The sequence below is a fragment of the Hippichthys cyanospilos genome, chromosome 7 (assembly GCF_059441005.1).
Source record: "Hippichthys cyanospilos isolate Australia breed blue-spotted pipefish chromosome 7, RoL_Hcya_1.0, whole genome shotgun sequence".
In the NCBI taxonomy this organism is placed as follows: domain Eukaryota; kingdom Metazoa; phylum Chordata; class Actinopteri; order Syngnathiformes; family Syngnathidae; genus Hippichthys; species Hippichthys cyanospilos.
Window position 1 is genome coordinate 12,639,360 of NC_142375.1, and position 13,634 is coordinate 12,652,993.

General features: G+C 39.9%; 3 protein-coding genes across 8 annotated transcripts in view; 2 read left to right on the forward strand and 1 right to left on the reverse strand.

Moving 5' to 3' along the window:
• Window positions 1–1,657: 1,657 nt before the first annotated feature.
• Window positions 1,658–5,816, forward strand: chrna9a (cholinergic receptor, nicotinic, alpha 9a). Of its 2 annotated transcripts, XM_088419789.1 has the most exons (8): window positions 1,658–1,703; window positions 1,785–1,930; window positions 2,790–2,944; window positions 3,075–3,255; window positions 3,721–4,072; window positions 4,177–4,469; window positions 4,527–4,742; window positions 5,646–5,816. In XM_088419789.1, the coding sequence occupies exons 1-8, from the start codon at window positions 1,658–1,660 to the stop codon at window positions 5,814–5,816; spliced, it is 1,560 nt and encodes a 519-aa protein (XP_088275915.1). The 2 variants fall into 2 exon arrangements, with proteins under 2 accessions (XP_088275915.1, XP_088275913.1); XM_088419787.1 differs by having other exon boundaries at window positions 4,177–4,742.
• Window positions 5,817–7,029: 1,213 nt separating this feature from the next.
• On the forward strand, window positions 7,030–8,441 carry LOC148421110 (GTPase IMAP family member 4-like). Its single transcript, XM_088419181.1, has 2 exons — window positions 7,030–7,081; window positions 7,132–8,441. Exons 1-2 carry the CDS (start codon window positions 7,030–7,032, stop codon window positions 8,439–8,441), a joined length of 1,362 nt encoding a protein of 453 aa, XP_088275307.1.
• Window positions 8,442–10,666: 2,225 nt separating this feature from the next.
• The window catches only part of slit2 (slit homolog 2 (Drosophila)), a 98,557-nt gene continuing 95,589 nt past the window's right edge, over window positions 10,667–13,634 (reverse strand). For 4 of the 5 annotated variants that reach the window (XM_088418960.1, XM_088418959.1, XM_088418958.1 and 1 more), the window contains 2 exons: window positions 12,749–12,963; window positions 10,667–12,207 (listed from right to left, as the gene is read on the reverse strand). In XM_088418960.1, the coding sequence (XP_088275086.1) occupies window positions 11,957–12,207; window positions 12,749–12,963 (466 nt within the window). In that variant the 3' untranslated portion in view covers window positions 10,667–11,956. Of the gene's footprint in view, window positions 12,208–12,533; window positions 12,578–12,748; window positions 12,964–13,634 lie in introns of all 5 variants that reach the window. The other variant, XM_088418961.1, reaches the window with a different exon arrangement.

Genomic DNA, 13,634 nt, shown 5'->3' on the forward strand with positions numbered 1-13,634 from the left:
CTCACCCTATCTCTCAAGGAGAGCCCAGAAACCCGGAGGAGGAAACTCATTTCAGCCGCGTATATTCTTGGTTGTTAACAATCGAACATTTGATATAAAATGACACCTGCATAGAAAAAGCCTCCACAAACTCCTGATGTGTGCATCCTCATAAGCCACAGCCCGCAACATTCGTTTTTGTACATACACAGACTCACTCACATTCATACACACAGGAAACACCTGGGATTTGCAAGCAGCATTTCTTACTGACATTGACTCTGTTTGCCGTGTGTTTTCGTATACTTTGTAGTTATTTAAGTTGAAGCCTATAATAAATGTACACATGTACAATACCAAACACCTTCCAATTCAAACATTAAAAGGGTCAATGCATTCAAGTTTAGATGTGGGCATTTTGCATTTTTTTGCTGCTCTGTCAGTTGTCAGTCTTCAGTGCCCCCCCCATAGATCCTCTGAAAAATACATGTCTTTCGTCAAAATTAGGGAGGTGTGCTTAAAAAAACAATAATAAATAAACCAAAATAGCCTTCCATTTACCTTTACAGCCTTTAACAGATGCAGCTGTAACAATTTCCTCTGCTATATGTGAGAATAGTCCCAAGTGCTAGCTGCAACGTTTAGTTTTGACTATCAGGAGGGATGTTTTTTTTTTGTCACTAACCAAATAATAAAAAATAACAATTAAAAAAAACAACAAATATTGTTCCTCCTGTCGGTTGCATACTTGCTCAAAGCAGGGAGTTCTCAAATTTAGCTCAACAATGCGCTTTACTATGGCTTGCTTCATTAGCATCTTTATTTCTATCCTTAGCTGTAGTCACAGCCAGGTGCTTTGCATTTATTTGGTAGGCTAAACTTGAACCGCTTCTGCGGTAAGCAAGCTCCTTCTTACAAAGATTGCTCACCCTACCTTTATCCAAAGTGTCGTGGGGCATTTTTCAAAGTTACATTTACCATTCATTGGCCCGACAAAGTTCACATGCGCTTCCATTTTCTCGTCTTTGTCCCCACAGATTGCTCACTGAGGTTCAATTTCGGCTTGGTCTTCCATAATGATTACTGAAGTTTACATTACAAACTCTATTCTGCTTATTACCGTGCTTTTGTCAGACTCCCACTGTGAGCTGAAATCTGATCCTGGGTCTGTGTCACATCCATTTGGTGTGTATGACATGTGTCACATGCTCCCTGACATGTGTGCTGTTGCCGACCGACCCGGCACACCGGGGGTCAGCGTGTGTGTGCGTGTGTGTGACGCTGATGTATGCCCATTGTATTGCAGTGTGGTGTTCAGCGTGTGACACAGCTGGTTGTCTTCATGTACACGAGCGGCTTATGCAGTCAGCATCACATTTCACATACTGGCTGTGACATGCGATCGCGCCATTGTTCCTCGTGGGGGTATATGTGTGTGCCAGCTCCTGTTACAGAGCAGCCATCACACATATATGCACACTGTAACAGAGGCAAGTGGCCACTAACAACCGGTGAAGCCCCGACAGCTACGTATGACAAGCGGCACCGGGTAAATTCCAAGAACTGAATGCCTGTGACCGCTCTCAGCCTGTGCACAACAAAATGGAGTTCCAGGAAGATTGACTTCGTCGATTGGGACTAAGGTTGTCGCTCAAGCCCCGTCTTCATCTTGTCAAAAATGAAACAGGTGGCACTGATTGCTTGGATCAGCCTTCTAGTGCAAGGTCAGTCTTGCATGATGGACCCTGTTTGTTTTGGGCATTATGAAACTTTTTATTGTTTATCGTTTTCCATCCTGTTGTCAGTGTCCCTGGGTGCCCGGGGATATTACGCTCGCAAACTTCTGACTGATCTAATGGAGGACTACTCCAATGCTTTGAGGCCTGTGGGGGACACTGACAAAGCCCTAAATGTCTCCCTTCAAATCACTCTGTCACAGATTAAAGATATGGTGAGTGGAAAGGAAATGACCTGTCAGTACTGATCGCTAAAAACCCACCCTAGTGTATCATTGAGCCATTTAATAAATGCAGAGCTACTCTACTTCAAATTAAAGATCACTTGGGGTAGGGTATTGGAATATTAAACATCGCCCAAAAAACTCTGCCACTAAAAAATGTAATTGCAACACTTAAAATGGTAAATTTTATTACTTTGGCCATCAGCAAATCCTGATGATAAATGTGTAGATCACTTTATTTTCTGGCTGAAAAAAAGAAAGAAAAAAAAAAGAAAAAAAGCACCTTAAAACTAACAAAGTACTTCTTGAATTGAGACACCAAAAAACACCAAAATGTAAGTCATTCATTTCTTTAAGTTGAAAATGTACTCTATGTTTAATATTTCAAATTCAAAAATGCCTGAAAGCCCTTTTTCAAAATGAAAACAGTCTTAACAACTCAAATCCATCGGATTAATCTCTGAAACTGAAATATTTGGCCTCAAAACGCACATAAAGCCAACATATTTATATACTGTGCAAAACTATTGACAGTGAGCAGAAAGTCTGTAAGATGATGATAAATGAGATATGAATTTAAATGTAATATTTGTTCTTTTATTAATCAAAAGATTTAAATAATGTAAATAAAAAATAAGAAAAAAGTTTAAACATTAATCTTGAACATATTTTCCAGCAACATTGATTTGTTGTTTTCAGCAAAATAATCAGTTAAAAAGGGGTTAGTTCAGGATACTCTGCAAGGGAACACTATACAGTATTTCACTGCACTAAAATTGATCCAAGATTAGAAAAAGGATCAAAGTTGTTAAAAAAATGAATGCACTATATTGTGTTTGTGTTCATGCAGGATGAGCGAAATCAGGTGCTAACTACATACCTGTGGATCAGGCAGGTATGGCACGATGCCTACCTGAAGTGGAACAAGGAGGACTATGATGACCTGGAGATGATCAACATCCCGAGTGACCTTGTTTGGAAGCCCGACATTGTCCTCTATAACAAGTTAGCGCACTCAAATATGTTATGTATGACTAACCATGTACATTGTTTTCATCACTTCCTTCACGACTCAAACACGATCATTCCAAAAAGAGCACTGTCTCTCTCTGACCTGGGTCCGATATGTGTTCAGAGCAGATGAGGAGTCGTCAGGTCCCTCCAACACCAACGTGAAGCTGCGCTACAACGGGGAGATTGTCTGGGACTCCCCAGCCATCACAAAGAGCACGTGCGTGGTGGATGTTTCTTACTTTCCTTTTGACTGGCAGCAGTGCAATCTGACCTTTGGCTCCTGGACTTACAATGGGAACCAGGTGTGGAAAACCAGATTTTGGAAACAATTAAATTGGATTATGTGAAAATAGGAACATAAATTATTTCAATGAGTTGGAAGCATAGAGTAATGCACAAGATACATCCCTAATGATAAAAGGCAGATCCTTCAGCTTCTTTAATAAACATTAAATATATTTATTTTTTGAAGTTCTTTAGTGTCAGAGTTTGATCAAGTAACCATGTATGTCCCACTTTCAATTGATGCTTTTTTTAGCACCTCAAAGCATATACGAATAATAACATTAAAAAGATACTCATCTTCATGGAAGATGTTGGCTAAATAAGTTAAAGACCCCTTCCACATGGCCTGCAAAACTACTATCATAATCTGTTGATATGAAAGAAAGCCACCTCCAGTTTTTCTGAACAATGCCCTACAGTTGAAAGTTTTGGGAATTTATTGCCGTTGCATTTGTTTACATTCATTTGTGACTTTTGCACAGGTGGATGTTAGCTTGGGGATGGACAGCGGGGACCTGTCTGACTTTGTGGAGAATGTGGAGTGGGAGTGTCACGGCATGCCAGCGGTGAGGAACGTCATGATGTACGGCTGCTGCTCAGATCCTTATACTGAAGTCACTTACACCTTGCTCCTGAAGCGTCGTTCCTCCTTCTACATCTTCAATCTGCTCCTGCCGTGCTTCCTCATCTCCTTTCTGGCACCACTGGGCTTCTATCTGCCTGCTGACTCTGGAGAAAAGGTGTCTCTAGGGGTCACTGTGCTGCTGGCACTCACTGTGTTCCAACTGCTGGTGGCTGAGAGCATGCCGCCAGCTGAGAGCATGCCCTATATAGGTTAGTTGTGTTTAGGTGATGCATGTTCAGCAAAAACATGGCACACTATAGGTCCAATGTACTACATTTAATGATACCCTTAATATTTTTTTCCTCTTCTTTAGGAAAGTACTACATTGCCACCATGACTATGATCACAGCTTCTACATCTCTCACCATCTTCATTATGAACATTCATTTCTGCGGAGCTGAGGCCAAGCCAGTCCCTCGCTGGGCTAAAGTCCTCATCATAGACTACATGTCCAAAATCTTTTTTGTCTATGAGGTAGGGGAGAATTGTACCACTCCCGAGTGTGAGAAGAGCCCCCTGTACCCCAATGAAACCATGAGCGATGCAAGCTACGACCTTGACGACCACTTTAACAGTGACCCGTACAAACACGACAATGGCCACAGCGTTCGCCATCACGGCCAACATTGTAAAAAAGAGACAAATGATAATGCAAACTACAAGCATCGTTACGAGAAGCACGCATACCGGGCGGAGTGGGCAGATGAAAGGAAAGAGGCTGCACAGCACTACCACCATCACATCATAAATGGCGAGGACTACAAGGCTGTAAACCTTCAGCATTTGAATGGGGATCTGAAGAAGCAGACTCTCTATCCTGAGGAGAAACATCAGATCCCAGCCTGCCCATGCAGCTGCCCTTGCCTACAACACAAACAGGTACAAGAGCTAACTTAGCTGAATATCATAGCGACTGCTCATTTAAAAACTCATTCCCTTCCAGCCGTTGTAGAGCATTTAGAGATTTTCAGAATCCATAAGAGATTGTGTCCAATTCCATATCCAAAATAGGGCATGGATGTCAGCTATTGGTGATTGTGCAAAGTTGTTCCCAAGATTGAAATTGACAGTGGCGTAGCATCAAATGCTTCCACGCCTATTCTTGCTGAAAAAAATAATTAACAAGTATACTTGTTAATTGAATGGCATTGGCTGAGTTAACTTAAACTCAAACAGAGATTAATTCAAACCTAGCAGCAATACAACCAGTCCTATCCACTAGTTGTTTGCATCCATGTGCTTGCATGATTGCTAACCCATTGCTTTGTGAAGAAAACATTAATGAAGTTATGTTTTTGGGTTATTTTGTAAGAACACACCCTATCATTTTGCATTTCTGACATATACTGTCTGCACAACATTTATTCTTTCCATTTACAATTTGCAAATTTGAACATGTAAAAGTCACTGTTTACCTTTATACCTTAACACACACACAAAAAAAAAAATATATATATATATTGGCTCAGACCCGAACTTCAAATGGATCTCTATGTTTTTGTTGCTGGGCGTGGCCCCAGAAAAGCAGTACATTATGGTACTAATTGACTGCCGAGAAGGAAAACTGGAGTGAAAGCTCTTCTTCCATGTCAAACATAATGCATGCAGTCAATTAGAATAACACTCCAGGTAGAGTGAAGTAAAAATAACAATCACCTTTTTCGTTTCAATATTTAATTGACAGTTCAAATGGGAAGAACAAGTGATGCGTGAAATTTGAATACTATACTGCCAAACAGTGGCTGTCCATTTCATCATCTCATTACTAAATTACTCCTGCAGGTGGTGAAGAACATCCAGTACATGGCCAACTGCTTCCGTGAGCAGAAGACCACTTGCGTCAAGGCGGCTGAGTGGAAGAAAGTTGCTAAGGTGATGGATCGATTTTTCATGTGGATCTTCTTCATCATGGTATTCCTCATGAGCATCCTAATTATCGCCAAGGCGTCCTGACAGTTTGTTACCGACACTCAACCTCAATAATCCCTGGCCACCTAATACCTGAACGAATTGGAACGGTTTATCTTCAGTGGAAGGTGTTTCATATGTCAGCATTGTAAAGTGTTTTCATGTCGTCGCTTTGTGGTTTCTGTAACATCTTTCTCTGACATATAAGACAAGGGACCAGTAAAACAATATAGGCCACACCAAGAAGCTGCTTGGTCTTTCCATTATTTATGGACTGAAAGACAGGCAGTCACATATTCTGCAGGCACACTTGTGAGCACAAGCTCACTCACCACTTCATTGTGTACTTGTACAGTCCCCAACTGTTTCACATTTTTCACTTTGTCACAGAAACTAATATACAGCATTTCCAGACCATTAGGCACATCATAATATTAAGCACGGTATCTATTAACCAGTTTATTTAAAATTTAAAATTTCTTGGTTTGGTGTTCATCAGATGTAAACGTGGCAATGCAAACTCCGTTATCCAAAGTTTACTTCATGCCGGTTCTACATTGTTACATTGGAAAAGCGCCGGCAGAAACACCCAGCTTGTTTTTGGTGCGATCACAGCATTCGGTTGTTGGACTAAATATCCAATGATTCTTGGACACAGAAACAGGAAGTGGTTCTAGTTCCAGTACGACAAAAACATAGAGGAGTTAGCAGTTAGATCTGGATATGAATTTCAGAAATTTCACTTAAAGACTAACTGAAAAACCGCCATCCATCCGAACATAATGTGCACGGGATTACAAGACGTGCTGTCAATTTTAAAAGAAAAAGGTTACTAAAGCTATTAAAGTTACATTTTTAGTGCACTTTATGGTCGAAAAAATAAGGAATGAAAATCAAGGCACTATGGTGCTCTTGAGAAAAGCAGAAAAAACACCTGCAGAAATAAAATTAAAAGAAGAAAAACAATGGCGGGACTTTGATCTCATTGAACTTGTAGGTAAATAATGCAACTTCCCGTCAAACTGTTTTCTTACTGGGTCTCAGATTCAGGTGGACGATGACCCTCAACTGTAATCTGAATGGTAAGAAAGGGCTTGCAAATTATTGAGTAAACCTTACTCAAGTTGTTTGAATCTTGCTGAAGACAGCAAGTCAAGAGGGCTTTGCGGTGTCACTGACCCTAGACACCCACGTCATGCAGACCTTTATAGGAATGTTTGTTGCTCTTCATTCATATTGGTTAGCAACCACAAACAGCATGCCTTCCTCCAGCAAGCAACACTCACCCAAGACAAGGACAGGTATGTTTTTCATCACTTTTTACCCCAATTTAAAGAACAAAAAAACCCCCCACACAATCCCAACCCCACCTTTCCAGAGATCCGACTTGTCCTGCTGGGGAAGACCGGCAGTGGGAAAAGCTCCACCGCTAACTTCATCTTGGGCCGTAAACTCTTTGATGAAAAGGTCAGCAGCTCTTCGGTCACCCTGCGGTCACGGAGGGCCTGTGGAGATTTCCGTGGAAGACACCTGGTGCTCTTGGACACTCCGGGGATTCTGGACACTTCGCAGTCCCCGCAGGAGGTGCAGCGAGAGTTAAGGAAGTCTGTTAGTCTCCTCTTCCCAGGGCCGCACGTCTTCCTCCTCATTATTCGGATCTCACGGTTTACCCAGGCGGAAAAAGAAGCAGTGCATCAGTTCAAGCAGGCCCTTGGTTCTCATGCCCTACAATTGTCTATAGTGGTTTTTACTCATGGAGACTGCCTGGAAGATGGAGTTTCTGTGAAGCAATGTATGATAGACATGTCTCCATACCTGGAGGAACTGGTAACAGAATGTGGCGGAAGGTACTGTGTCTTCAACAACAAGAACTCCACGAGCAAGGAGCAAACATCTGAGCTGCTTGCCATTGTGGATGGCATGATGACGGATAATGGAGGAACCTGCTACACCAGCAAGATGCTTCAGAGAGCAGAGGAGGATCTGGCCTGCATGCAGCGAGAGGAACGGAAGTTGCTGAGTCACAAAGAGATGCAGCTCAAAAAGAGGCATGAGGAAGACAGTAAAGCGAGGTATGAAAGAGAGCTTGAGAAGCTTCAGCAAAAATGGAAACGGCAGCTTAAGAAACAATATGAGAAAGATATGGGAGAAAAACGAACAGATTTTGAATTTAAAGAGATCTGCATGAAAGAGGAAGAAAGGAAAAAAGCTCTCATCGATGAATTGGAACAACAAATGAAGATAGAAGCTTTGGAAACTCAAGATAAACCCTTCCAGAGTGTGGAGGAGATGAACAAGGAAGGAAAGCAGTGGAAGCAAGAAGGGGATTTGCTCCAATTCCAGAGACAGGACAACGAGGTGACATTTATGGAAAAACACAGGGTTGACAAAATAAAAATCGAATCCCTCATGCAGAAGCTCAAACTCCTCAGGGTGAAGACAGATGAATATAAACGCAAAGAAGCAACCCTAAAGAGGCAGTTTGAGGGGAGAGAGAGCAAGGCGTGTTGCGCTTGTTCTACACAACCGAGCAACATGCTAGTCAGAAAGAAACATGAGGAGTCACAGCACACTACTACGGTGCATGTGGCCGGATTTGTGCAGGAGATGGGACTCGTTGGGCTCAATGCATCTTTGCAGGTTGCCAAGAATGCATGTTGTGTTCAGTAACTTGTTTTTCTTTAATAACTCACCATTGAGCAACTTCCTATCTGCATTTTTTGGAACTGCAACCTGACATTTTGCTTAAGTAGAAACCTTTGGTCAGAATCCACAATGATTATCACGATTTCATGATGAAGTCAAGAAAACAATCGATTAAAAAGATTTAAAAAAATCAATATACTAACACACATGGTGTCCAGCGTCCAGTGCTATGGTACAATTTACAAAGCAGTTCAGTGTTAATTAAATTTGCATCTTATGTATTTTGTGTCATTGGGGTTACCGTAATAAGATGAACTGCAAAACATTGTCGGGTTAGCTAGATACACAATTGTCCTTTCACATTCGGTTGCACAGACTGAATAATGAGTGCCACTGCGTTTAGTAAAAGATAAACTTTCCATTGTTTGGGTTACGTGGACCCACACACGACACCGAGCAGGGTGGCAGTGTATCACACGGCATCCGTCTTCCCTGTGGTATCTCAAATTTATCAAACTGTTTAATTTTTTTCACGTTATGGGGCCTTTTAGTGTATTCTCTTTGAATGGTAAGTCTCATATTGATTTTTTGATATACTGTAAGTGTGCATTTTTTTTTTTACATCTGAGATTTGGACACTCTCTCCTTTTGTCTGATGAGAGCTGGGTTGTACATCTCCTGAGGAATATGTGTGTTATATGTTTTTTTTTTTTCTCTCCATTGATGCATTTCTAAGCATTCCTTGCCCATTCATATGAAAATGACTTGAAGCGCACGAATAGTGAAATGCTTGGTTTCCACAGGGACTGATTTGATGGGATAAACACGTGTTAGTGAGGGCAGTTCAAAATGGCACCGTTTTGCATTTTAATGTCAGTAAATCAACTGGTTTTTGGCCCCGTATTCACGCTATTGGAATAGTCTCCATCAGACGCGAGATTTGTTAGGATGAGCGGTCAAGATGATGGTTGGATTCATGTTTGGGCTCGCCAACATTGAAGGACATCAATCAGGGGCGTGGCAGCTACACGGTAAGTGGTGTGGTCTCTGTGAACTATGCGTTTTACTTCCTTGTTGAAAATATCGGTACAATAAATCTCATGTTTAATAAGAAATTAAATCGTCAATGCACCAAATATAATTTATATGTGGAAAGTATGAAATATCATACTATAAGCCCTTTAGAAAAATGAATCTTAATAATCATAGTCATTCAGAAAAAAAAAAAAAACTATACAAAACAACAAGCTATACAATTTTTTTTTGAACAAACACCTTTTTACCATGGCTGTTTCTTTTGGAAAGAAAAGCAAAATGCCTTTGGTCGTTGTATGATCGTTTTTGTTTTTTTTTTTGAGAGGAAAAAAAGCCTTATTTTACATTGTCTTTTTAATGCCTTAATATACCTGAAAGTAATCAATTTTCAAGAAAATCAAACACAAAACGAAAAGACCTTACAATTCATTTTTTAAAAATACTTGTAAAACTAAAAAATCCTTTCCATGAAACTAATAGTTTTAATGATTAAAAACAACTTGTTAAACATGATAATAATAGTAAATTAGTATTAATATATATTATTATTAATAATAATAATATGGCATTGTAATATTGTAATTATAAAACATTTTCTCTCTCTCTCCATATATATATATATATATATATATATATATATATATATATATATATATATATATATATATATATATATATATATATATACATTTCTGTATATATCTTTATACTCCTTTTTAAACTTGAATGACGCACTAGTAATATGCGTTTTAGGAAACAAAAATACTTTGTAAGGTTAAGAAAAACGTAATATTTGTGATTGATACTTAAGAATATTGTGCTAGTGTCTTCTTTACTTTTAGCCGTGATACTTAAAAGAGAAGGTTTTTTTTTTTTATTTTATTTTGTTTTGGGTGCTAAAGTCTTAAGCGTCACTGACTTGTATTTCTTCCTCCTCTAAAGTATAGTGAAAACATAACTTCACAACACTTTTTCGAGTTTTGAAGTATGTTCAGATTTGAACTGAAATACCTTTGTCATGATACTGTACAAAATCAGAAATGCTTTCTACCTGTACAATGGAATCAGTATAGGACTATGTGGACTAATACATGAAACATGACACATGGTATTTCTTTGTTATTTTCTATGGCTATTCTCATCATCGTTATCATTCTGGTCTTCATCGGACCAGGATTTATGATTGTCACACAAAAAAGGCAGCGGTAAAGAGCTGAGGTAAATATTGGTTTTAATTAACAAACATCAGTCACGTAACTGACATTAGTCCGGGGGTAGAGACGGGATCTATAAAGCACAATGCACACGTGTAGAGGTGGGGGACATATTTATCTGTTACACAAGATGCCCCTGTACAGTGGGAGCAGGAGATTCTATATAACATACAGATCAGGATCCAAGTCTACGGTACAAAAACTTAGCAGCAACATGTTAAACATCGGAGACCAAGGGGCTAACAAAGTAGTTTCATTTAGAAAAAGTCACAGTATCCTTAAAGCATAAATTTGTTAAAAAGGTAAAAACAGTTCTAGGCATCCTCTAGGGTCAATGCTACTCACGAGATCTGTCTTTCGTATACTCTAATATAAAGACCTTCTGGTAATGAATGGCACAGTACAAACTCAGGAAACGTGACAAAAATATACACCGTCCTCTCACGTCACATTTGCAGATTAAAATGTAACCAAGGTATCTGGCAAGCACAAGAGATTCCAAAACAAACAAACAAACAAACAAACAAAACCAACTTCTCTTCAAGCAAAATGAAGGACACCATTATGTTAGTTCGACTATCTTGACAGATTATGTCTTTTTAATACAAAAATAAGGACAAATATAAATTAATATATATTAAAAGAATCATAATTGATACATGGGGGAGGACCTACTTAAGTACATGTATTTATGATACAATAAATACTCATGACTTGGGAGTACTGTCTAGTGTACCTGAAAGGTAACGAATGAACTCTTCTACGGGTGAGAGCGTTGATCATGTTCAGTAGCTGTATGAAAGAGTTTTGAGGATTGTGTGCACAGTCTCTTTTGTGTGGTGATGAGTCTATGGTACGACCAATTGAGGTTTCTCCTATGACACGCGACTCAGAGAATCCTTGCAAAGTCTTCAGGCGGGTGCCAAAGACGTATGGATCCTCCAGGGAAAAGACAGCGGCCTAGACATCTGAGACGTCATGATCGATGAAAAGAAGTAGATGCAAGGAAAAAGTCAAAAGTCAAAAGTTTTTTTTGTCTTTTTCTCCACTTCGTAATAAAAAATAAGTCTGTTTTTGTACTTTACAATACAATTCAACATCCCCACCGAGGAAGCGTCAATCATCAGTCCAGAACTGACAAGGAAGAAACTGTGACGTTTCTTTTTTTAGGGTTTAAAAAAAAACTGATGGAGGGTTTTTTTCAGGATCTCAGAGAAGGAGATGGGAAGCAAGTAAGGCGGGCAGGTACACAAAACATCTTGCAAAGAGAAAAGTCTTTTTTTTTTATGTCTAACAATTTGAACAGCCACACTTGACAACTTTCTCCACTTCCTGAACAAAAGAGGAGCCATCAGTGCACTGGAAAGTGTATTTCCTACGTTTGCTGCGGAGGGGGGTGCAGCAGGTCCCTTGTCCTTCTGCTCCCCCCGGGCAGCTGCCCCTGCACTCTAGACGGGAGACCTTCTCCTGGGTTTGGCACGCCGCGTAGCCTTGCTGTCTCTGGTAGACATCTCGGACCCGTTCACCTCTGCAGGCCACCTCTGGGAAAAACAAACAAACTGGTGAGTGAGCAGTGAGCGGTGGTATTGCTATTTTCAGTTGACAGAAGGTGGCAAAATGGCGGCCCCTTGGGATGGATTATAATCGGGGAATTTCGCTGTTTAATTCATTTCCCACAAATGCAATATTAATCAGTGTTTACACTTGGGGTTCACGGGACATATTATTGTAATGACATTTTTTTAACTGACTTTCTTTTTAAGGGCCCAGAACAAGTGAAAAAAATGAGAATAGTCTGAGACAAAAAGCATGTGGAATGAAAAGACAAAGACTTGAAGCTTGTATTGGACATACAGTAGAGTCTCACCTGAGTGACCCCTCGTGTGGGATTAAGCGGAAGGTCGGAAGTGGCTGATTTGGAAAAGCAAGGCGTTAAAAATGTTAGTGCAGAAACAAGAAACATTGTTAGATGCACACACATGCGGTATGATTAACCAAGCAGCGATTTAGAAAAGATCTCGATTAGTTTGAGACTGAGGAAGATCATTTAAATATCAATAAGCAGTGTCGTCGGAATGTCACCTTTATCGCATGCCTCGCCGGTGTATCCGCTGTTACACTCGCAGTAGGCTTTGCCAAGTCCTGACACTCGGCATTTGCCGTGTTTACAGCGGGACAGGCTACAGGGATTGTTTGCTTCTTGGTCCTGCTCGTCACAGAGGACGCCGCTGAACCCGGGTTGGCAGCGACAGGAGTAAGAGTAGGAGTTGATGGCCAGGCAGGTGCCATGAATACACCTTGAGAGAAAAAAAAAAGTCAAAATTTGAACAATGGCAATGTGCAGAGCATAAACATAATGATAAACTCAAATTAACTTGTTTCTTTTTTCCAACAGTGAAAAAAACAACAACCTGTAGCCGCATCTTCATTCAGGACCTAAACTAATTGGTTTTTCCTTCAACCATTTCAACCTTTTATTAGGCTTCATCGGAGTAAAATATTCTGATTCCTGGTTGGGGTCAAACTTCTCATACGCACCTTCCCATACATGGTCGTATTTTTCTTCTTCCAAAACACGCCTTAGTTTTGGTTGTTTTGTAATGAGAAATAAAATACAATGCGTGGTTATGCTAATTATTAATATACAATTTTAATCATAAATAATTAATTGCATTCTTATTATTTTTTGCTTACTTACTATTATTTGTATACAAGGTGTTTTCTCTGAAAAAATATCCAACAATACCAAACAAATCCTAGAGAATCAGGCCAATTTTCAAAATAAAAGGTTTTTCAAAGTAAAATATCTTTCAGACTCGGATAATATTTCAGGTGCGGCCCATGCGGCCCAGTACCAGTTGGTCCATGAACCAGTACTGGAGCGGTGGTTGGGGACCTCTGCCTTAATACACATATTTATTTAATTTTTTACCTGCTATACAGTACATGGAATTTGTGTATCCGCAGC

Coding starts and splice junctions, on each gene's coding strand:
- chrna9a (XM_088419787.1), top strand. CDS start 1,658: ATGAAACAGGTGGCACTGATTGCTTGGATCAGCCTTCTAGTGCAAG. Junction 1,704..1,784: donor GATCAGCCTTCTAGTGCAAG/GTCAGTCTTGCA, acceptor TCCTGTTGTCAG/TGTCCCTGGGTGCCCGGGGA. Junction 4,743..5,645: donor CTTGCCTACAACACAAACAG/GTACAAGAGCTA, acceptor TTACTCCTGCAG/GTGGTGAAGAACATCCAGTA.
- LOC148421110 (XM_088419181.1), top strand. CDS start 7,030: ATGCCTTCCTCCAGCAAGCAACACTCACCCAAGACAAGGACAGGTATG. Junction 7,082..7,131: donor GACAAGGACAGGTATGTTTT/TCATCACTTTTT, acceptor CCCCACACAATC/CCAACCCCACCTTTCCAGAG.